This window comes from Phyllostomus hastatus, unplaced genomic scaffold (assembly GCF_019186645.2).
Source record: "Phyllostomus hastatus isolate PE091 unplaced genomic scaffold, TTU_PhHast_1.1 phas_contig_159, whole genome shotgun sequence".
NCBI classification, from domain to species: domain Eukaryota; kingdom Metazoa; phylum Chordata; class Mammalia; order Chiroptera; family Phyllostomidae; genus Phyllostomus; species Phyllostomus hastatus.
In genome coordinates, this window is record NW_025333640.1 from 11,995,146 (window position 1) to 12,019,170 (window position 24,025).

Sequence of the window (24,025 nt, forward strand, 5' to 3'; positions counted from 1 at the left end):
TGACTCAGAACCCCATTCCGAGGGCAACACCAGGTCCTTTCCAGGACAGAGGGGGGAGGAAGAATTGCTGTTATCAACATGCATTCTCTGTCTTGTGTGAGGCTTATCTTCAATCTGATGGGTCTATAATTTATTTGCAAGGCTAAAGCAAACTGATACTAGTTCATATGCAGTCTCTGAATCTGTTCATTGTTAGTTTATAACTTTAAGTAATATAGACAATTCATTTTAGATTCTCAAAGTTAATGACATAATTATGTTTTAATTAACTGAGGTCATACAAGGATAACTTCAATATCAAATATGAGGAACCCAGGTAAAAAATTATAATTTAATTGATTTACTCCAGATCTTAGGTTGGTCCTGGACTACTATACTCTGAGAAACATTAAACTCCCAATGAACATATATTCATTAGAGTCATGCTCACAAGCAGGTTAGAATGCTAGCATTAAGGAATTCTCCAGTAAGAGTTCAGTATTTTCCGGATGGTTTATTTTTCTTATTTTCCCCAGGATGTGAAATTACACAGTACGGCCTGGTGGTTAAGAATACAGCCTCTTGAACTTTGAGCTCATCTTCTAGCTCTGCTGCTTCCAAACTGCTGACCTTGGGAAGGTTTAATCTAATTGTGCCTCAGTTTTCTCATCCTGTATACAGGGCTAGTGTTACTACCTGCCTGTCCCACAGAGTTGTGAAGACTCAGTGAGTTCATACGCATCAGTGTCTGGCACACAGTAAATGGTCACTGATGTGATGGTCGATGGTAGATGTTTTTAGTAATATGTGAGTCTGTAGTCACATCAGTGGGCGCTGTATGTCCTTTTTTGAATGTTCTTCTCTCCCTTCCAACAGGAAAATGGCAGATGCTCGAGAGTGGCCTCCTGAACATCACCAAGGTGTCTTTTTCAGACCGAGGTAAATACACATGTGTTGCTTCTAATGTCTATGGCACTGTGAACAACACGGTGACCCTGCGCGTCATCTTCACCTCTGGGGACATGGGTGTCTACTACATGGTTGTTTGCCTCGTGGCCTTCACCATCGTCATGGTCCTCAACATCACCCGCCTGTGTATGATGAGCAGCCACCTGAAGAAGACTGAGAAAGCCATCAACGAGTTCTTTAGGACAGAAGGCGCAGAGAAGCTGCAAAAGGCATTTGAGATTGCCAAGCGGATCCCCATCATCACCTCAGCCAAAACTCTAGAGCTTGCCAAAGTCACCCAGTTCAAAACCATGGAGTTTGCCCGCTACATTGAAGAGCTTGCCAGGAGTGTGCCTCTGCCTCCTCTCATCATGAACTGCAGGACCATCATGGAGGAGATCATGGAAGTGGTCGGGCTGGAGGAGCAGGGGCAGAACTTCGTGCGGCACACCCCAGAAGGCCAGGAGGCCACAGACAGGGATGAGGTGTACACGATCCCGAACTCTCTGAAGCGAAGCGACTCCCCCACCGCCGACTCAGACGCCTCATCGCTGCATGAACAGCCACAGCAGATTGCCATCAAGGTGTCCGTTCATCCACAGTCCAGAAAAGATCACATGGACGACCAAGAAGGGGTACAGTTTGAAGTCAAAGATGAAGAGGAGACAGAACCATCAGCTGAACATTCCGCAGAAACTGCAGAGCCTTCCACAGATGTAACATCCACGGAGCTAACATCTGAAGAGCCCACACCTGTGGAGGTATCTATAGATAGAGTCTTGCCTCCAGCTCACCTGGAAACCACAGAGCCAGCAGTAGGAAACGACATAAACACCTGCATTATTTATGAAAGCCATGTCTAATATCAACTCCGAAAAGCTATGCATATCAAGAAAATCAGGGGCTGCTCCTCGTAGTCCAGATGTAGTACGCACTTGCCGCTAAGCCTTACCAGGAGACTCTCATCCCTTAGGTAGGAGTGATGCCATTTTAAAAGGGGAAACACCTGTGTGCAGCTCATGTGACTGGACCTTCCCCAGTAGAAAAGGATGCGGGAAACATCAGGGTGCAGAATTGATAATTTTGGACAGGAGGAGTCTGTCCAAGTGATACGAATTTTAGAGACTATTCTCTGCCAAGTACCTTAATAGGTGATGCCCTTTTGGCAAAGAGTACACTACTGTAAGATAAATTCTGAGTTCAAGAGCCCTGTCCGATGCACACTGCATTGCTTTTCTTTTAAAAAAAATTATAGGTCTGCTACAATAGCAAATGCACGTATATGGGTTTGTTGCACTTTCTTCTCAGTTTTTATTACTTTCACTGTTCCTTTATAATGGAGTAATTGTTGTTATATTAATACTAATTGCTCTTTCTGGTTTAGTCCTCTTTGTCCTTATTTTCCCCTAGAACATTTACCTCAGAGGCTTTGGTATCAGTCACCCGTACCAGATCTGATATCTCATAAGTCACTTGTAATGTTCGAAAGTAGTTATGAGGCTCCTTATTTTTGTTACTTGCCAGGCTTGTTTTCATACCTTGATTTTTATTTGTTTCCAATGAAGCTGCTGTTGTGAAACTGAGAAAAACCTTTGCCCAGGAATAGCACTTTAATAGCCAAATAAAATTGTGTTTACCTGTTCAATCAGAGAGCATTTTGGTGAGCTCAACTGAGGTATGGGTGGGGGAGGTTATAAACGGTCGAATGTATCCATAATACTCATGGCATTTGATGAATTCCTATGTGCTGTAGAATACTGGCTACCCAGAGAAGCTTGCAGGGAAGGATATAAATATTATGACAACAGCATAGGAAACTGCACCATCAAATTTAATGCCAAAATTATTGAATTATTTAGTCTCACAAGAAAGCAGTTATATGCAAGGCAGAGTGATGTTATAGACAAAGACAAAACTAGTCATTCAAAGGCCAACACCTTACCTGACTGTGCTAATAACCAGCTGCCTGGCTTTGGGCAAGTCTGGCTTTCAGTTTTCCTATGTCAGACGGGCCACTCTAGATGAGCCCTGGGCACCATTTAAAGGGTCCCACTCTCTCACAGAACCAAACCCATGTTTTCATCCTTGTGTTTTTTCACGGTCACTTTAAAGATAGTTATTTATATCTCTGGGTTTACCTAACCTTGTTTATGCTGCATTACTTACTCAAATAAATGCGATGATTTTAAAAAATCATAGCATTTTAAGCAAGTTGTGGATCTCTCTCCACCCCAAATTAATCATTTAGACCACTTCTATGGTTTAGGTTTAATCATGATAAGAACGAGTGGTGTTATTTCATTTTCTCTTAGGAGCATGGAGACACTGACCTTGAAGTCTTTATAAGGGCCTTGGACACATCAAGTGATGGGGTCATGACACTGGAGGGTACATGGACCACACTGGTAGTGAAGAGAGCAGATGCAGATGTTTAGTCCTCGTTCTGTCACTGTCTGGATAAGTTGGTCACCTTGGACAATTCTTTTTCTTATTCTGGGGTTTAATCTTTTTCACCTGCAAAATATAGGGGTTATATTATACCTCATGGATCACAAGATCCTTTCTAGCTCAGATATTTATAGTTTTATGGAAAGTTTGTAATGTCTTATGTTGGCCCCCATTGCAAGATACAAGCAATATTAGGAGCAAAAATGGGTACATGAGGTTGGATGCTTTTGCTGTCCAAACTTTGCAGCAAATACATCTAGCTCTATACCTGAGGGCAGAGAGTTTGGCTTTAGAAATGGCTTTGGCAGGCTTATTTTTGTTCATAGATAACTGATGTGGAAGTCGTTCTACAAGACATGGAGTTTGATTAGAATGAACTGTTGGAATCGTGGGTGGTCACAAAAAGAAATTAGTAGTGAGCAATTAAAAGATACCGTGATTCCTGATTAGGCTCTCTTGACTAGGATTTTATGTATCTGGGTTGCAGAAAAATTTTATCTCCAACTCTTAGAATATAAACATTTCCACTTGTTATGGAAGTAACAAATTCTTACCATGGATCTGTATACCCCAAACAACAGAGACTGAAGCTCATTTTGTGGCATTGTGTGAACTTCTCAATGTATTCAGTTTTCATTCCACCCAAACCCATGTGCACCTTTCCACGTGAAAATTACAGGAGATATTTAATTTAGACTTGATTTGGAATGAAAAGTCTAAAATGGGCAAATTTTTTATGAATTAGGAGCAGAAATGTGTGACTAAAGAATGTTTCCATTTTGCTTTTAGCTTCTTTAGACTGGGAAGATTATACAGATTTTCAAAACTTCCCCCTCTTTAAAGTATGAAAAGGCTCTTGATATAATAATAGCCAACCTAAAGGAAGATTGGCTTACAATGGAGATCTCTCCTTCCAGAAATTCTGTACTCTTCCTATCTGTCCTATAGCTTCTGTACAAAATAAGAAAGGTTCTCCTGCTAGAATATGAAATGGAGGAGACCTTGTGGCTTTCAGCTGATTTTTAAAGATATTACAGCTTCATAGAATTCATAGACATAGGGCTGTGTGTATGCAGACTCATTTGGGTGGTTTTAAAAGCTTAACACTAAATCCCAAGCCGTGTTCTTTGGTCATTGTCAAAATCAAACAGTTTCTGGTTTCTGAGTCATCTGGTTATATCTCTAGCAATTTTTATCTAGAATCTGAAAATGATTCAGATACATGTGCATATTTAATTCACTTAGATGATCTGCAAACTTGGATGATATTTATTCTAAGTGAAAAAAACAATTTTATACTAAGAATCTATGTAATTTATAGTGGTTTTGTTTAATATATTATATTTTCATATTTTTAAGGCACAGCTACTTTTCTCATCTTTTTTGTATATCACATTTGGTAAAAAGAAATACTAATACTTGACTAAAATCTCTAGGAACTAAATGTGCTACCTAATGTATAGATATCACTCTAAAAATACGTGAATGTTCCCACCCATTCCAAGCATTATTGTGTCCTGTCCTTACATCAAGAATGATTTGCCTCAGATGCTTAGGAGCATTCCTTTTATCAAAACTAAGGCTAAGAGGCCTGCCATCCCACACAATGGATTCTGGAATCTTTCCTTCTTCTTTTTTTATTGTTTGCTTCATTTTTAATTGTCCGTGTTATTTAAGCTTCCCTTTAAAGAGCAAGTGTTAGATAGAAAACAACTTGGTGGAAAGACCGAACTATAGCTCTGTCAATTATTTAATGGACTGAGAACTGTTTTAAATTCAGTGCTTGGATTGTTATTTATTAGTGATCTAAGATCTGCTCACTTCTTCAGCACCTGAAGACAACGTGAGGCACAACGAATATTTGCATGTTTTGTGCAGGCACACTCCCAATGTGGTGCAGCCAACACAAGTCTCATTAACTGCAGAAACACCAGCCTCAGCCACTGGAGGAATGGCTTTACAGAGGCAAATCAGACACCTTCCATTCGCAGATGGAAATAGTGTCATCTCAGTGCTGAACCTCTGAAATGGCAGCCTCCACTGTTCTGTTAATGGGGGACTTCCTCTGAGTATTTCATTTCATTTGGTAAGAAAATAGAAGGTTTAACTTATCTTTCAGATACTCTGTTTTATACTCAGGACAGTTCAGCTACTATCCTGTACCTATCTTCACAAAGATCCTTTTGGCAGGACATTAAGACTATTGGTCTATTTCTATTTTTACTTTTTACGCTAATTTATTGTATTCTTTAAATACCTACCAAATCTCACTGTGTATTCCCACACATATTTCAAGCACCTAATATCTTCAAGGTATTAGTCATGTTTACACTCATCTATTCTTTTAAAAATCCTTCAGTAGATAACAAAGTTCGTTTTCCTAATGATTTTCTTAGGGTTTGTACAGTAATCAATCAGGTTTGGATTAAATAAACCAGTTATGGAGGAAATAAAATAAAACAGAATTGTTTATTATGTTTTCCAGAGGACTGAGTGTTATACAAGAAAATATCATATGAGGCTGGTAATGATCTTTGAGATTCTATAGAGATATCATTTTAAGGAGGCTAATATTTAGAATACCACAATCAAAATGATAGCTTTTAGAGAATATAAAAATAGAAAACAAATAGTTTTAACAATATTTTGAACATAAATTATTTTTATTTAACCAGTAACCTAAGCCTTCAAGTGTATCTCTCAGACTCCACAGAGCTGCCTACAGTGATTTAGGGTCAAAGGAGATGCTCGTATTTATGTTTGGTTTGCTGTATATCTAGTTCTGGATATCCTTTGTTACAATGGGAAAACAAGATAGAAAAAAATTTACCTCAGAATAAATATCAAACTGGTGATTTTGTGAACTTTAAATGTTCACTTTTTAAAAATAATTTAAATATGGAAACAGATGACTACCGTTTAAGTCGATGTGATAGTAGAAAAACACGTGATCCATCCCGTGTTTTGATTGCTGCATTAATAAAGGGTGTGCACAGGTGTGTGGAATGTGTGCCACGTCCCACCCAGAGGGCATGTCACTGTTGCCTGATTTCCTCTTTCCAATGATACGAAATCGGCAGCCAGTTCTTTTCCCTACCTGTTGCACCGGAAGCATATCTTGGGGAAAGAAGAAAAAATAAAATAATTTTTATGTAAAACTACAAGCTTTCTCCAAATTCAGAAACCTAACTGTCTTGACAAACTTTATAGCAATTTTCTTTTATCTATATAAAGAAATAATTTTTGACATGTTACAGCAAACTTAATGATGAGAATCCGAAAATATCAGGAGGCTCACATACCCAGAACTTCCACGGGAGTAGGCATGAGTAATAGATGTGCCACAAAACAACAAGACAATACCAAATCCAGGCCAAATCTAAGATCGAGCTAAGAACGTAAGTTTCTTTGACAATCAGTAACCTTCGAAAGCTGAATTCCTCTCAGGTAAAGGAGATGTGGGGCGTGTAAGCAAAACAAGAAAGGAGACTACCAAATGGGAAAAGTAAAGCACGTGAAAAGGGTAGAAAGTATTTTACTGTAGATTAAAGAGGCAAAACAACTTATTGAGTGAGTTATCCAATAAACCATGCATATAACTAACCATTCATAGGTTCTCTCAAAAGAAGGGTCTAAGAGAATTATGCTAGCATTCATGAAAAGTATTAATGATTGTGTCCTCATAAAAGAGAAAATAGGAAAGTTTTGTCCTAACCAGGTAATTTTGACTGGTGCATATTTTCAGACCTAGAATAAACAGTTACTAAATTATTCTTGCAGGGTTTAGAATGCCATGTTCTTCATGGGTCTTAATCAAAGGAGCTAGGTAAGGCTTAATGTTAATCAGTGATTTTTAAAGGACGGAGTCACAAAGTAGGAGGTTATCAGGTTTACCTATCTTTTCTACACTGTGCCTCACAGGTAGTGGTTCAATTCTGCTTGAAAATCTCTGATAAATAGGGACCTCACTACCTCATGCAGCACCATATTCTGTTGATGACAGATTTTAAATTCTGAGTCAAGAAATCTCAAAAATAGTTCCACACTGGTCCTTGAGCTATCTGGAACTGAAAGCATGAGTTAAAATTGTCTTTCTACTGTCAGGACAAAACTAAAATCATAAATGTATTCATATAAAAAAGAAGATTGCAAAAATTGGGCATGCTCCTAATACTACATTAATTACATGCCATGTGATGCTCACCCTTTTGCTTGAATGGTTTCTGCCAACTGATGTTAGAGGCAGAAGTCAGGTGCTTCCCCTCCCCCACTCGCAGCCCCTGAGATGCCCCAAGGCTACAGCTCCTTAAATGAAGGTTCCACAGGCCCGAACAAAAAGGAAAGAAACAGCAGATTAGTTGCCTGAGTAGATTATGGTTTTGAAGAACCATTACAATTGATCTACTGAAAGAAGTGTATCTATGTGTTAAGTAGAATATTGAGGTTTTGAAAATAGCAGTTAATGAAACCAGCACCAATTGCATTTGTGGAAAATGAAGACTCCAAGAATAAAATAAGAAATTTCCTAAGATACTAAATACCTAGTAAATATTAAGTAAGCTAAATATGAATGAAGATTAATAGAGCAATATGAATTTTCAAAAAAAAATTCTCACTACCAATGGAGTGGATTTTCTTTTAATTGACTCATGCTTTAAAGTTCATTGTAGATTAGGAATCCCAGTGAATCAAATGCACAGACGTCTAACAATGTCAGAGGACTTTTTGTTGTTTAGTGTAAATGCTGTACAGCATCTATTTCCTGAAAATGTTCATGAGTCAGTGAAGCTGATGCACATTCAAGACCCTTAAAGTGACCAGTGCCTCTGGTTTTAATTGATTATCATGTTTGCAGGTGCTGTACACTTCTTCCACTTAGGCATTTGGGGGGTTAAGAAAATTCCTAATTCTAAACATCAAGCTTTTTACATGCAATGGGGAGAAAATGACAGGTTTGAAGAAAAATAAAGCTCTGTACCAGCTGTGCAACTTGTCTTCATTGTCAGTGATGTTTCCTGTTCTCTTCCCTGCTGGCATTCCCTCAACTGTCTGGCAAGTAGACCAAGTTATCATTCGTGAGCTAAAATGCTTGATTACAGAATAGATTCTATGAGAAAACTGAGCTAGTATGTAGTAGACACTTTATCAGTTTAATATAAAAGAGGTAAATTTCAGTGTTGGTGATGGTTAAAATTATTTCAAACCTGAAACATTAGACCCAGCTGGTGGATTGAGTGCGGGCCTGCAAACCAAAAGGTCACTGGTTTGCTTCCTGGTCAGGGCACATGCCTGAATTGCAGGCCAGGCCCACAGTTGGGGGTGTGCTAGGGGCAACTTAACTATGCTTCTCTCTGATATTGATGTTGCTCACTCCCTCTCTTTCTCCCTCCCTCCCCCTCTCTCTAATAAGTAAAACAAAACAGAACAAAAAATGCTAAATCAATTACTAACTTATTTTTAAAAACTGAAACATTATAAAAATTATGACCTGGCATCATATTTGTAGAAATGTCTTCATCTAAAGAAGAAATTTGAAAGTGTTAAGACCTCAGAAATTGCAGAAAATTTAAATACATTTTATTTATAAAGGAAAAATGATAGTGGATATGGGGAATCTGCGATCATTACATTTTTTTAATATGTAGACCATAACTTTCCTATTTTTTCTCATTGCAGTAATTATTGAGATACACTAATATTTTTTAAAACGCTGCTGGATCCTGAAAAGTAACAAATTTAGCCCCAAATTTAAATAAGTATTCTTTATCACATCATCTACTTTATATTAACTTCTCATTCATAATGATTGAGCTGATTGAGTTAAATTATATTTTACTTTCTGTGAATCCTTTGAAATTGGTAATTGCTGCATCATTCAAGTTCACTAACTCTATTAATCAAACAGTTTACTCATTTTGAATCAATGAGAGATTTACAGTATGATTATAAGCAGACTGTTGGAAGATCTATAAGTGTTTTTATCTGTAGCTAAAATATGGAAGCCTTGTGCTCTAACACAAGGATAAGTAAGACATTGTTATTATACTGTACTATGCTCACAAATAGACTGAATGTTTGTGTTCACCCAAAATTTATATGTTGAAATCCTAATCCTTAACGTGATTGTATCGGGAGGTGGGGCCTTTGGTGGGTGATTAGGTCATGAAGGAGGAGCCCTTTTTAAAAAGACCCCTGGCCCCGTCTGCTGAATGAGGACACAGCAAGAAGACAGCATTCCATGAACCAGGAAGCCAGCTCTCACCACACACCAAACCTTTCAACTTCTTGATCTTGGACTTCCCAGCTTCCAGAACATGAAGAAATAAATCCTTGTTGTTTAAGCCAACTCAGTCTATGGTATTTTTGTCAGAGCAACCCAAATGGACTAAGAGAGGGTGTATCATGGAAAATGGCACAAGACGTGTCAAACATGCACCTTGTTTCTTCCTAGTCCTTAACATGTGGATTTGGATTGCCTTTTCAAACATTTTCCTTAAGAGATTTTTTAAACACCTCCATATAAAAATCACTACAAATAGAGAATTACAAACTTTCAGATTATTTTCCTTCTTCATTGAACATTTACATTCACCAGCATAGAAAAAATATAATAGTCACGATTGTCCTGTTTATGTGAGATCTCAAGAGGCTATGCTTTATGACACCGGATTTAGACTCAGTCTATTGCCTAAACATAAAATTGACTCCACTCAGTACTCACAATGTGTATGGTAGGCTGAACCTTAACTACTTATTTGTGGATATGTTTGTTTGCTAATATGCATGTATGGATTTTCTAAATACTCTGACCCTAGAATAGAAAACATTTTTTACATTTTATTTTTTATTTTGAGATAACTGTAGACTTGCACGCAGTTGTAAGAAATAGCACAGAAAGATCCCCTGTACCCTTTACTCAATTCCCCTCAATGGAAATATGTTGCAAAACTATATAGCCCACTATCACAATCATGGTATCAACACTGATACAATTTCCCAATCTGAATCAGATTTCCCCAGTTTAATATGTGGTAGTTTGTGTGTGTCTGTTTTATTCTATACAGTTTTATCACGTGTAGGTTTGTGTAGCCACCACCATGGTCAAGATACAGAACAGCTCCATCATCACAAATCTTCCCCTGAGTTGCTCCTTTATAAGCACACCTACCCACCTCCTACCTGAGAACACTTGGTTTTAAGTCAGTAAACTCGCCTTAGACAAGTGTAGTTTGTCTGGAATCAATTATAATAAGTCTGTTTCCAATAGAAATATGCTCAAATTTACCAGTTTCTTGATGTCTCATTTCCTGTTGCTTTAGAAGGACTTACACAATGAAGACAGACGATTTCTGAAACATAAAGGAAGGACAGCCACACCTTTGAAATCCTAGAAAACCCTTGAGAAGTAAGGGATCGGAGGCAGCAAGAGGTCACAATGTTCTTGGTAGAAGAAATCTTGGACATTTAATTCACACTTGTAGCCAAAAGATGCAGAGCATAAAACAAAGGTGTGGTTTCTATATGCCTGTAAAAGTCTCAAGGACAGAGGAAGTACTCCCTCCAGCATCTCACCACTCCTCAGGAAGTTGCAAAACCAAGGGCAAAGTGGTAGAAAATCTTGAGTAAAGGCTCCAACAACCTCAGTGATACTGATGATCTTGTTAACCTGACATTCTTCTCCCTTAAGAAGACAGGACTTGGAATTAAGTGCCCAGCACCTAGGCCATAATGAGATATCTGTCATTTCTGATGTTATATTGCACAAGCATTAAAGCTCTAATGCCAGTTAGCATCTCAAGTATTAAAATTAAGACAACTGGCCACAGTGTTGAGGGGAAAAAGAGCCTCTACTCAATTCAAGGAGAGGTGCAGGAGGCAGATTCCTGAGCAGGGTCACTTGAGGAATCTTGAAAGGTCCTCATTCAAAACCACAGCAGTGCCACCAAGAAAGATTCATTCTTTCAGAGTAACAATTTTCTCTTATTATGCAAATGCCCTAGACTTGTAATCACAATTAGCCTTTGTCAGGTATTATTAATTCATAGTATGAATGGGTTTAATCCTATGACTACCTAACAACCAGTGGAATCCGATCAGCTAGGGGCACAAGACTGTTAAGAGGGAAAGGAGGAGAATGATGTTGACTCCGAGGAGCCCTGGGGGAGGGCAGGCCTGGGTGGAGGCGCCGAGCAGCCAGGAAGCTCCTGCATGTGGACCTCTTGGAAGCATAAGAGGAGTTGCCGAAGGGAAGACCTAGAAAACTAAAAAATAACTTCTACTTCATGCTGTCACCCAGACCCAGCCATGCTGAGGTATCAGTGAATTTTTAAAATAGAGCAAATAGAATATGAGTTAGCTTATGTGAATGAATCATAAAATTACAAAAAATTAATCCTCATTATCTAATATCTAAACAAGAAACCCCTTCAGTTTTGTCCTTCTTGTCTCCTCAGTGACAAACCTCTGTCTAATGCAGATCGGTCTAAGATAATCAGAAGTGTCCTGTTATAAAAACCAAGTTATTAAATCATTTCTAAGAAATTATTCCCAATGGTAGTGGAGGATACACTTTCAGTTAAGTAGTAACATTAAAGCATCCTTCAAATACTTGTATAATTTGAGTATGGTACACCAATTAAGATACTTGATCTCCATCAAGTACAAAATGTTTTTCATAATCATCACATCAATAACATTGCTGTTGCATATTTTCACTCATAACTAAGGATTAAGCACAAGATCTACACCATATCTAACACTAATGTTCAATTTTATTCTATACTAAGTTTGCTCTGTTTTCTTTTTATATGCTATATTTCAGTCTTACAAAATTGTTATAGTTGTTTATCAACAGTGGGATGTAACATTTCCTGTCATGTTTTTAAAAAATCAGAGTATTCAGACAAAACCAGGTAAACCCATAAACATTTTCTTTGGTTTTCCTTCAACAATACACACACTTCAATGACACACCCCATGTTCTAAGAACAAAAAATTTAAGGAGTCTTCCCAAGACTGTAATAGATTCCTCAGCTCCTAGAGACAGGAATCACATCAGTAGCACCACACTGCTTCCCGTGGAACATTAAAGATCACTGGCCTTTAGTAAATGTTAATTGAATGAAAAGAAATATGTACTCAAGCTAATTAGGATTGATTGGAATTAGATTAAATGCTTTCAATCATAGGGCCCAGTGAAGGGTAACAAGTACATTTTGAAGAGTCTCTTTGAACCTGAAATCATGCTTGTACAGTGTCCCCTATTCCAAGGGTGATTTTTCTGCGTGGATTTCTTTTTTCAAGAATAAAATATAAATTTCTTTCCATATTCTTTTTGTTCGCACTTTAATGTAATGGTTGAAAGGGCCGATTAAGTCTTTTGTCCACTCTAGTTGTGTCACAGTGGGACACTTGTCTACAATTAGAAATCTCCAGTGAGTTCAAGGGACAGGAATCGTGGCAGTGAAATTACTTCCGTGCCATTACGTGTCCTGTTCTCTGCAGGCACTCAACAGTGGCTGGAAGACAGAGCAGAATCAAACCACATCCTGCAGCGCAGATGTTGGCAGGGACAGTCAAGGCACCTCCTTTAGAGGTTAACACACTAACTGTCCAGATTGTCCTGGCTTTGTTCTAGGTGTCTTTTACCGCAAAAGAAACAAAACAAGATTCCCGTGAAAAAATAGGAATGGAAAATCCGGTTCCCGGAGCCTGTGCTATCTTCTCCTTAAATTCTTACCGAAGCAGACTGGCTCCACTGGAAAATTAATCCACAAACAGCCGATGACTTCAAATTGTCCTTTCCTAAATGATAAGGTGTCTATCTCCCTGATTTGCTTGCCTGGCACAAACAGGGCAGCAGTGCATGTGGATCTCGTAATAGGAACAGGAAAATGTGGCTCATTTAGTGAGGGCATTATTTCAAGATTGAGAAGGGATTGGCTATAACTGGCACGGAATACCAACTTAAGGATGTATTGACTCCGACATCCCGAGCCTGTGCGTTCTGGTGTCGCCCACATGCATTTTTCTTCACACAGCCAGTGCCTGTGCTCGTGGGTGCCACCCACCACTCACACCATTCAAGGAGAGACAGACTTCTACAGCTAACTGGGGTGTCATTTTCTCAAGGAGTCACCATTTCCTCCCCACCTCCTCAGAGAAACCCAGTTTCGCCTGCTTTTTATTCCCCTCCACCTCGGTCTTGTTATGGGGCAAAGTGGACTGGTAGTTCAGCTCTGGCCCCTGTCCCCAGTGGGTAAGGAACACCTTTGTTCTCCTCCTCCCTTGAAGTTAGCCAGATGCTTCACAAGTGGGCTAGTGCTCAAATTTACACAGGCAACTGCTGAATATACCCCACGAGATACTGGCTTTTTTACTGGTTCTCGTATTTCTACTGTAATTATATCGCATTCCCTCCAGCCAGTCTTTGTCACCATATGTGCCCACCAACACATAAAAATGTGCAAACATTAAATGCTTTTAATGCTGTGGGTTAGTTTTTTTCCTCATACTTTCCGAGGGTTCTTGAGAGAGAAGCCTGCAAACTTCCTTAATTCCATCTCTCTTTCCAAAGCTCAAGACTGATCCGGCCTAATTTATCTTCACTAGCCTGACTCCTCCTTCCTGTTCTGATCCCTGGACCTCACAGACTCATTCTCATTCTCCCCTTCTTGAGCCTACCCTCCACTGGCCTGCCCGTGGACATGTCGCCACCATCAGAACGTTAACATCATTGTTCTCCCTTGTTCTCGGGGACACTGAGCAAACTGGTCTTAGAGGCCTCAAGCCACTGACCCTGAACTGCTTCCCTCTGTAATAAACTGCTTATGTCCCGTGCGCCCTACTTCCCACACTGTACCTGCATGTGTGTTCATGTGTGTACATGCATACACTCACATACACAAAATCCAGCTCTCCAAGGCCACCAGAGCCAGACAAGGAAGCAGAAGAATGCTAACAAGATTGTGAGCCATTCTGATGGTTCTCAGAAACAGTAACTGGATCAAGAGGATGGGTCTCATAATGGCAGAATCGCATCACCATAAACACACATGCGATCTTACAACAACAGTGGGATTAAAATCTGCAACCATGGAAGTCAGCCTGTTCCCTCTCACACCCTCTGTGACACTCTGGCAAACAGAAACACAACCAACCAAAGCAGCCGGTTCTTTGTCTTGGTCCTCATACTATGCTCCCATCCTATCTAGAGGCAGTAGCGAGGGTGGAATTCATAGCCAGATTTTAAACATTCCTCCTAGAGTCCCTTTGCAGCCACTCAGTCATACCCCCCCTACATGGCCCAGTCCAATAACTGCTGCTACCCGATCTGAGAAGGGTCTTGGATCCCAGAGCTCTCCACTGACCTGGCGTCAGGCCACGTGGCTCAGGCTCGGCTGCTGCTTTCTTATGTAACATGAGCCCTACCCAACCTCACTGTAAATCCTCTTTTCCAGCATTCAAAGAGTCATGAGAGGCTGGACTCTAGGCATTATTTAACTACATGGTAGAAATCCTTTTCAGCCCTTTTTGTAAATCATTTCTCTCCTTTTATTTGCTGTGTTTTTCTGAGCTCCACTTGACCGCTTCATCACCACCCGATAAAGGAACTGTTAGATCCAGATACGGATCAAAATTGGGAGCAGTTGTTTTTTCCTTTTGTGAGAATATTTTGCAATAAAATCTTGTTATTGCTAAACGCTTGAATTTAATTGTACCAATTATCAGTTGCTTACTTTTTAATCTGTCCTTATACTGAGTTAGAACTAATCCTACTGTGATATAGAATTACATTATCTTCTTACCCAATAAGTAATAAGTTCATGGAAATGAATGGGATATATTTAATATGCAGTTTTCCTAATTTAATAACCTCTGGATCTAATTCTGTTTTACACTGTGTACTAAATTTAAGCTAAACAACAGGGGAAAATTAAGGGCAAGAAAATGTGGAGAAAAATCTTCATTATTTCTCAGAATTCCCGAGTGTGTGGGCACTGTTTTTCTGCAGACCAGCTGATTAGGGACTCCTGAGGTTCAGCAGAACCTCCCTCGTGTTAACTGGAAACTGGAACTAGGTAATTGTACATCTCATCATGATACCCGCAAGTGAACTGCACCACATTAACCTTGATAAGGAGAGGAGTCTGCCCAGGGAATAAACAGGCATTTGTGTCCTTCACCTTGATATTGATGCATACAATTTCTTAGCTCATTGAAAAGTAGTGTTTTTTTTCTGTAAAGTAAAACATTCTTTTGTAAAGTTCAAATAATAATATTCAAATGAAATACCAAAAAGTCTACAAATTTGGAGAATAACCCTGAAGTATATATGTTACAGCGAGTCCTCACTTAACATTTTCAGTAGACTTTGTGGCTTTAGGCAAAATGTCACATTACAAAATCAATTTTACCATATGCTAATTGATAGAAACAAGATTTAGTTCCTACACCATCCAGTCAATATTATAATAAAACAATGGTGAATGAAATGATGTTATTCAAGGACCTGCAGTATTCAAAATCTATCAAATTAAGAATATCTTTTATTCTTAATAATATTCTTTATTCTACAGTATTTAAACTCTATCAAATTAAGAATATATTTGAGAATTCATCACCCCTTACATTTTAGTTAAAATATAATAAATTTTTTGGGGGGAAAGGGAAATTATTTGGTTCAGCCAGTCAGTAACTGACCACATGAGGAATTCCTTAAAGGGTGATGAATTCAGAATCACATTTACTACAAAACTTTATAAATATCTGAGTTTTCTATTTCAGAGATATTCTTAATTTTAAAAAATATGAACACAGCATGTCCTTGAATGATGATAAACTTTAGACACACAAAATAGGACTCAGTAGCAGCCTGTCACTCTTTAGTAACTCAGCTTTATTTACTGGGTGTTCCTAACAGTCAGGGAAATAGTGGGCCTCAGGAACACAAACCAACCAGACCTGGTTCCTGCCCTCAAGAACTCTACCTTTTTAGGAAGTGCATAGTATATGTAGTAAATCACTATAATATTAGTAGGTGGTTAAAAACTAATACATGCCTTCACCAATAGATGAAATCCTAGTAAAATTCAGAGGAGGATTAGCATACTTATTGACTTCAGGAAATCAGGAGAACTTTGTGAAGAAAACGATAATTTCAGATAGTCCAGGCAAAGTAGTGTTTGAATAGATGAGACTCAATGTGAGATGAGAGGCTGATGCAATAAAGAGTAAAAAAAGGACCTTCCCCTGGACTGCCATGGAGAATATGAGGCAGCAATGGGGAGAAAGTCAGGAGGTTGGCTGGAGCCCACTTTTGGGACCTTGAATGCCAGCTCGGGCTTTACCCTTGAGCAACACGGACTCACAAAGGAGACAGTGAGCATGACAGCTCTGTGCTTTAGAAAGATGAATGGAGAGAACTGGAGGCTGTCTGTAGAGTAGTCAGAAGGCTTTGGATGATGGTCTGCACTAGGTTACAGGCAGTAAAGCTGGAGCATATGGAAGGGATGTAAGAGATATTTCCAAGATGGCATCATCAGGGACTTAGCAACACAGTTTCTGGAGCAAGAGAGTAGGAGGAACCAAAAATAAAATGGAGATTTTAAGCCTCAGTGACTAAGAGAATTATAGTGTCATCAGCAGAAATAGAAAGAAGAACATAAAGAAAACAGAACATTCAGAACAATTATCATTATTAATGTGATTTTTATAAGTTCTTTTTAGCTCCTTAAGCTTGACATATCTGTGTATATATTCATGTAATTTGACAGAAATGTTTTCTTTCATTATATTTGTAATTGTTAAATATCCTCTTGTCCTTGCACTTCCTCATACAGAAGGCCTTTATGAGCCTGCTATGACATGAGAATATGAAATGACATTTTGTATATTGAAAATAAAATGCACATAACACTGAAATTTCTGCACTTAAAATATAGTCAATAATTTGTCTTCTGTTGGAAATGGACTCATCAAATTTGATATCTTGGCTTATTCACTACTAGAAAGTCTTGCTATTATTCAAAAGTTCCCAAATGAATGAAGAGTGGGTAATTATAAACATGTTGCATAAACAGCTAGAAATGAAATGGCCTAGTTAGGATGCTTTTGGCTGCCAGTAGAAGAAAACCCAACTCAAAATGCATTAAACAACATTAGAGTTTTTGCTCACGTAATAAGAACTCTAGAGGTGGTGAGTTTCCCAGACTGACTAAATAATTAGCATAACTGAGAACTAGGGTTTTCTGTAGCCTTCAACAATAACATTTTCTCCTTGGTCCTTCAAATGGGTTCCCTCACAGTCTCCAGGCAGCAAAAGCAATGGCAAGCATTTTCTCTTCATGCTTGCCAGTTGGGACAAGAAAACACAAAAGGGCTATTTCTTGTTTTCATTTGTTTATTTGCTTTTTTTAATGTTAAGGATAAGGAAATCTTTCTCATAAGTACACTCAGCAGACTTCCTCTCAGGACCAAGTGAAATGCCCAATACCTGAACCAGTCACTGGCTTATATCGATCATAATAAATACCTAATTGAAAGGGCCAGTCTCCTCTGAAACCTACAACTATTAAGAGGGGTGAGCAAAACCAGGTTATAATAGGAAGGAGGAAGGAGGACTGTGGAGACAGATGGTGGTTGGGGTGTAGTGACCAGTGGTATTTGCTACAATCTCCAATGGTAGGAAAGGGAGAAAGAAGGGTGGGGGAGAGAAGGGGAAAAACCAACCTGAGAGTGGACTCAGAGACTGGATTTTTAAAAACACTTTACGTCAATGAATTCAGAAATTGAGAAAAATCTGCCCTTATTTTCTGTCACTCTTTCAGGGGACTTTTGTAGCCATAGAAAGTAGGACTGATGAAAATAAATGCCTTGGCCTCTCTAGCCACAGTCATCGTTTGGAAGGGAATTCTAAGTCACCAGAGAGCTACTGCTTATTCTTCAGAGAATGTGAGAGCGAACCCTTCTCCCGCTGCCAAACTGGCACGGGATGCTGTAGCCACTCTGCACATGAACAGCACACAATAAACAAGCTGAGGGAAAGAGCTTCAAGTTCTAAATGCCCTCTCGAGAAAAGACAGAATGCAGTTACTGGGAACAGTGAACAAACACTGTCAGAAAAGTGGAACCATGGATCTTTATCATGAATGATTAATGATCATTATGGTATGGTTTAGAATAGAAATGCAAGTTCTGCAGCCTAAAGAATGACTGGCCCTATCTTCTGTGATGTCTCATTTACACTCACTTGATAACAGCATACTGATAAGTTAGACTGTCTCAGGTGTGTTTAAACCCGTTCACCTCAGATTCAAGAAAGTATTTACCCACGAATTCAATTTTCATTTCCATTTGTCATGTCTCCGGGATTTTTTTGACTTGCTTAGGGACAGCTGATACATGTCTAAGGCTTCGAGTAAGATGAGTGTTGCATACACAGCTAAGTTCCTGGTATCTTCACATCAATGTGTATAGTCCTTTTAGCATGTCAATTTGATAGATTTGTGCTTTCACCATCACCTTGGCCTTGAAAAAGTCACGGCAAAGTATCCAAATCCAACTGACTGAACATTTATTCCTACCAGCAAATGTACAGACCACCCTGTCTCAACTCACTGGGTCATATACAAACAGTACCGCAGCCAGGTGATGCAGGACACCTGGCCTATTTGTTGGCCGTACTGTTCCCCATTCTCCTCTCTTCATCTTCTTATAAATCAATATGTAAAATACATATATCAACAGACTGAAATCAAAATATGATATCACAGCAAAAAGTGATGATAATGATAACAATTATCATTCATTTAACAAATGTTACTAATTGCCAACTCATGTATATGCTAGGTACTATTATGGGTGCTGGAAACACAGCAGTGAACAACACAGCATCCCTGACCTTATGGAGCTTACAACCTAGTCAGCACAGAGTAAACATGTAACCAACTGAATAAGGTAACTTTAGAAAGTCATTTGTACTATGAAGAAAGTAAATCAGTATAATGTTTAGAAAGTTACGACATAACCTGTTTTATGTGTGCATGTCTTTTTCTTTCCCACACATTCCCCCACACACACTTGTACAAAAATGATTACCAAAACCCTTGTTACAGGTGTGCCTGCATCCACAGAGACCTCTTCTTAACTGTCAAAGCCCAAGACCTGTTTTACAATACTAACAAGCTGCATCAGACCAAAGGCATCAAACCTAACGATTCTTTAACTTATGCAACAAATGTTTACTGAGTGTCCACTGTGCGTCAGGCAGACATTGTTCTGGGCACTGCAGATACAGCCTCTAACAAAACCAATTCCCTTCCCTTGTGTAGCTAATATTCTAGGGGGAGAAAACAGACAGTAAGTAAATGAATATGTAGGCTATCAGACTGTGATAAGTGCTAAGGCACAAATAAAATGCAGGGTAAAGAGAAAATAACTATAGTAGGTGGAGACAGCTCCCTATTCCATATGTAGTGGTCTTTATATGGAGACCTCAGTAATAAGGTACTATTTGAGCAGACCCCTGAGGGGATTGAAGGAGCAAGCCAAAGTGGTATCTGAAGGAGGACCTTTCTAGGCAAAGGGAATAACAAGTACAAAATCCCTGGAGAGGAGAGCACTTGGTGTGTCAGGAACAGTGAGGATCCAGTGCGTGCAGGTGATGGGGTGCAGCAGGAGGCAAGGGAGGAAAGGCAGATCTCTCAGGCCCTTGTCAGCAATTTTAGGAACTGTGACTCTCATTTCAGATGGCATGCCACTGGAGGACTTTGATCATGGGAACAATAGTTGCTGCTAGAGAGGGAAAAACTTCCAGAAGCCCAGGCAGATTTAAAACCTCCATCCATTTTCAGTATGTCAGGCTACATAAGCAAGCCACCTCTTAACAGCCATCAAAGGACAATTCTTTTCAGACCACCCTGGGTCCAAGGGCACTGAGTTTGGCCATCAGGTGAAACAGAAAAAAAATAGGAAGGAAACTAAGAGGACATGCTATATATTTTGACTTAAAAGTAGAGGGTTACATACAAAGAGTGACATTTTACAGGGAGGCTCTGGTTCTTCAATCCCACCGACCTACAGATTTATTATTTATGAATAGCTTTTCACTCAGATGGCCCAGTTTTGTCTGGAAATAGCATCTTGCCATTAATTCATACTTCTTGGCTATCTTAACTATCAGTGAGCAAATATAACTATCAAACATCATGAGCTCCCAGAACATTAGAGGTATATAATATTATCAACCATGATTGTGGCCATTCACGTAAAAAGTTGCTTTTTATTTTGTTTCTTTGTGTATTTTCCAATGAAGTATAAATATCAACTATCAGGGGGAAAAATGTACTGACTCACTAGGTTGAAATCTCTCAGAGGCAGAGATGCATTTCCATTGGTTTCCCACATAACTATTTTAGACCATAGTCTTTCTGCAGACTGGACTTGTGCCTAATCATACAATCAGATTGCTTTAACCCCTCAGATGCATGTGGGCAAAAATAGTAATTCCACACCAAGTTATTATTAGTTTTTGCAACCTGAATCATGGTTAGGATCTATTTGTTTTCAGAAGTGATATTGACATAATTAAATTACAACTAATGTGAGTATTTTCTTCCCAGCTCATGCTCCTATTAGCAGCTCTCAGTCAGAAATCCTCTCAGAAATGAACACAGTGTTCTTCTTTAATTATTATCAGTTTACCCATAAAACCTGAACCTTTAAGGAAGCCTGACTTCCTGTTATAGTAACAAGCTTTTTAGTTGTAAAACATTGGTATTAGATGTAGCTACTGTTGTTTTAGGTCTAGAGCTCTAAAGTTGAAACCAATCACCCAGCAGGATAAGAGATTCTGAAACATTGAGAACTGCATACTACGCCAACTATTAGAGTCAGAACAGTCAAGGCCATGATATATCAGGACAATGCCCTCTATCTAACAGGGAGTGTAAAGTGCAGGAATCACTATACAAACTGAAGTGTCTGTGTGTTTAATTGGAGTGATCATTTGGGAAGTTTTATGTCACTTGGTTTCAAATAAGCTTTAAGTCTTAAGGTAACAATTTTAAACTATCTAAAATCTTCTCTACTAGAGGACAGACTATAAATATACTAATTTGAAATGTAGCTCTAATAACAAATAATGTTTCATTATTCAGAAGGTATGAGTCGAGTGTTACTTTTAAAGACAGTATGGGGTGTTAAAATCTTTTCTATTATGGACAGAATATAAATATACTAATTTGAACTATAACTATAAGAACAAATGGTGTTTCATTATTCAGAAGGTATGAGGTAGGTGTTCCTTTTAAAGATGGTATTGAGTGTTTTTCCACACTAGCAGTTCAGGTTTAACATGAATTACTGGCCCAATTAATCCTCTTATGAAGTCACTTTTTGAGGAAATCAGGCTAAATTAAGCATGGGGGATATTAAATCTTTTTTAAAACTAAAATTTTTTTATTTTTCAATTACAGTTGACATTCAATATATGACTTTCAGGTGTACAGCGTAGTGGTTAGACATTTACTTAACTTGTGAAATGATTTCCCAGGTAGGTCTTGCAACCACCCGACACCATATGTAGTTATTGACTATATTTCCTGAGCTGTACTTTGTTTACATCCCTATGACTATTTTGTAACTGCCAAGTTTTACTTCTTTTTCTATTGCTGTTCAATTACAGCTATCCCCCTTTCCCCCCTTACTCTCCCCTGCCCTGCCTACCTACCCCACCTTCCCTTTCCCTTTTTCACCCAGGCCCTGACCCCTTGAATTACATAATCTTGCTTTTGTCAGTTTTCCATCTTTTCTTCAGTTCTGCCCTCATTCTTGATACCCCTGCTTTCACTAACTTTCTATCTCATACCCCATTTCTACTAAATCTTATGCTCATCCAGCTATTTAGCAAATCTCCAAGTAAGTTTGATCCCAGTAAGTTTTTAAACAAGGTCAAAAAAATATCACTGATGGTAGAATTTTAGGCAGATGGTTTTAGACAATTGGACCCAGGAGGAGTGGTTGGGAGGAATTTGAAATGAGGGTTTTGAATCCCCCACCTGACAACTCTTAGGTTCTTAAGGTCCGAGATAAACAATATTAACAACACCCCATCATGACTTTTTTTGCCTACCATGGACTTTTGCCAGACCAACCCCCTCCCAATACCCTTAAAATAGATAAGCCAGAGACACTGACTCACCCTGAACTATCCTCCTGTCAATAAAATATTAATAACTATAAATAACTTAGAATGCAGTTACTGGAAAAAATGACAAAGCAAAGAGCTCATTTTAAAGTGGCAGATAAAAGTAAAATTTTAAATCAAATCAGATTGAAGCACTGACAATATTTAATAAAATGTTTCTAAGCAACAGGGTGGAGGAATCAAAGAGCTTCAATAGAGCTGACATTAATAGAATTAAATGGAACCCAAAAATAGTCTCGTTTTCTTATAAGCAATTCAGTCTGCAAAGTAAAACAAATTCCTTCCCAAAACTCAACCTTCTGAATCATAATCTCTGTCCAAACATCCCATGTATGGTCTCAGCATGGACGACCATGCCAGTAGCCAAGTTTTAATATGTATGAAAAAGTTGGAGAGTAACTGCTGGGGAACAGTGATAATTTACAACTTCTGACCACACAATACACCCTTTTTCAACCTTGGTTAGCAAGACAATTTACAAATAAAAAGGAATGCTCACTATTCCCTTTATGTACACTGTAGACCCATCTAAGTGGATGTTTTGGTATTCTGCTGCTAGTGACACCCCAGCTTTGTCAGCAAGAAAGACTTTCCCTAGAGAATCAAGCCCTGACTGCTGTGGCTCATTGGGTTGGGCGTTGTCACACAAAGCAAAAGGTCACTGGTTTGATTCCTGGACAGAGAGCACTTGCCTGGGTTATGGGCCAGGTCCTCCGTTGGGGGCCTGCAAGAGGCAGCTGATCAATGTTTCTCTCATACATTGATCTTTCCCTCTCCTTCTCCCTCCTTTCCTGTCTATCTAAATAAATAAGGTCTTTTAAAAAATAGAGAATAAAAATGTCTATAATAGACCTGAATAAGTTCTTAATAGGTTCTAGTCTAGAAGAGAATATGTAATCTTTTCAGGTCATCTTAATGCCACAAAATCAAGAACCTTTTAATATTTGCAGATAATTTTTTCCACCACTACGTCTTTGAAATTGTAATTTAGAAATCAATGAAAATTCTCATTAGCTTTTCCAAGAGAGGATTTCAGTGTGTGTGTGACTATCCTTTTAAAGTAACAGTCTGTAGGCAAGGCTGTGGCATACAAATGTGTATTCTCAGTTCCCTTTCACTCTGCACCAAAAAAAAAAAGGAAGAAAAGTATGAAGGAGGTCACCATGCTGGCCATTGGTCTGACTAACAAGCCAGTCCTGGATACTTGGGTTTTTTCATTTCTGCTGTCAACTGGAGAAAGTCATAGAGAGTCAAGACAGGGGACTGTGCAGACCATTTCTTTGCAGAAAAAGACACTTACTGAAATACATACATATGTATATACAGGAAGCATAGTTTTTATAGTACTTTATTTCATCAACTACTTTTTAGAAAACTCACCCAAAATATATATTTTGTGTGTTCACTTAAGCTCACCAGACGTGACTTGTAAGATTAAGGGCA

General features: G+C 38.7%; 1 protein-coding gene across 2 annotated transcripts in view; it reads left to right on the plus strand.

Annotated features, from left to right (window-relative positions):
* Positions 1-9,721, plus strand: part of MFAP3L (microfibril associated protein 3 like) — a 42,774-nt gene extending 33,053 nt beyond the window's left edge. For both annotated transcript variants that reach the window (XM_045830993.1, XM_045830994.1), the window contains one exon: positions 856-9,721. In XM_045830993.1, coding sequence (XP_045686949.1) covers positions 856-1,790 — 935 coding nt within the window. In that variant the 3' untranslated portion in view covers positions 1,791-9,721. The remainder of the gene's footprint in view (positions 1-855) is intronic.
* The last annotated feature ends 14,304 nt before the right edge of the window (positions 9,722-24,025 follow it).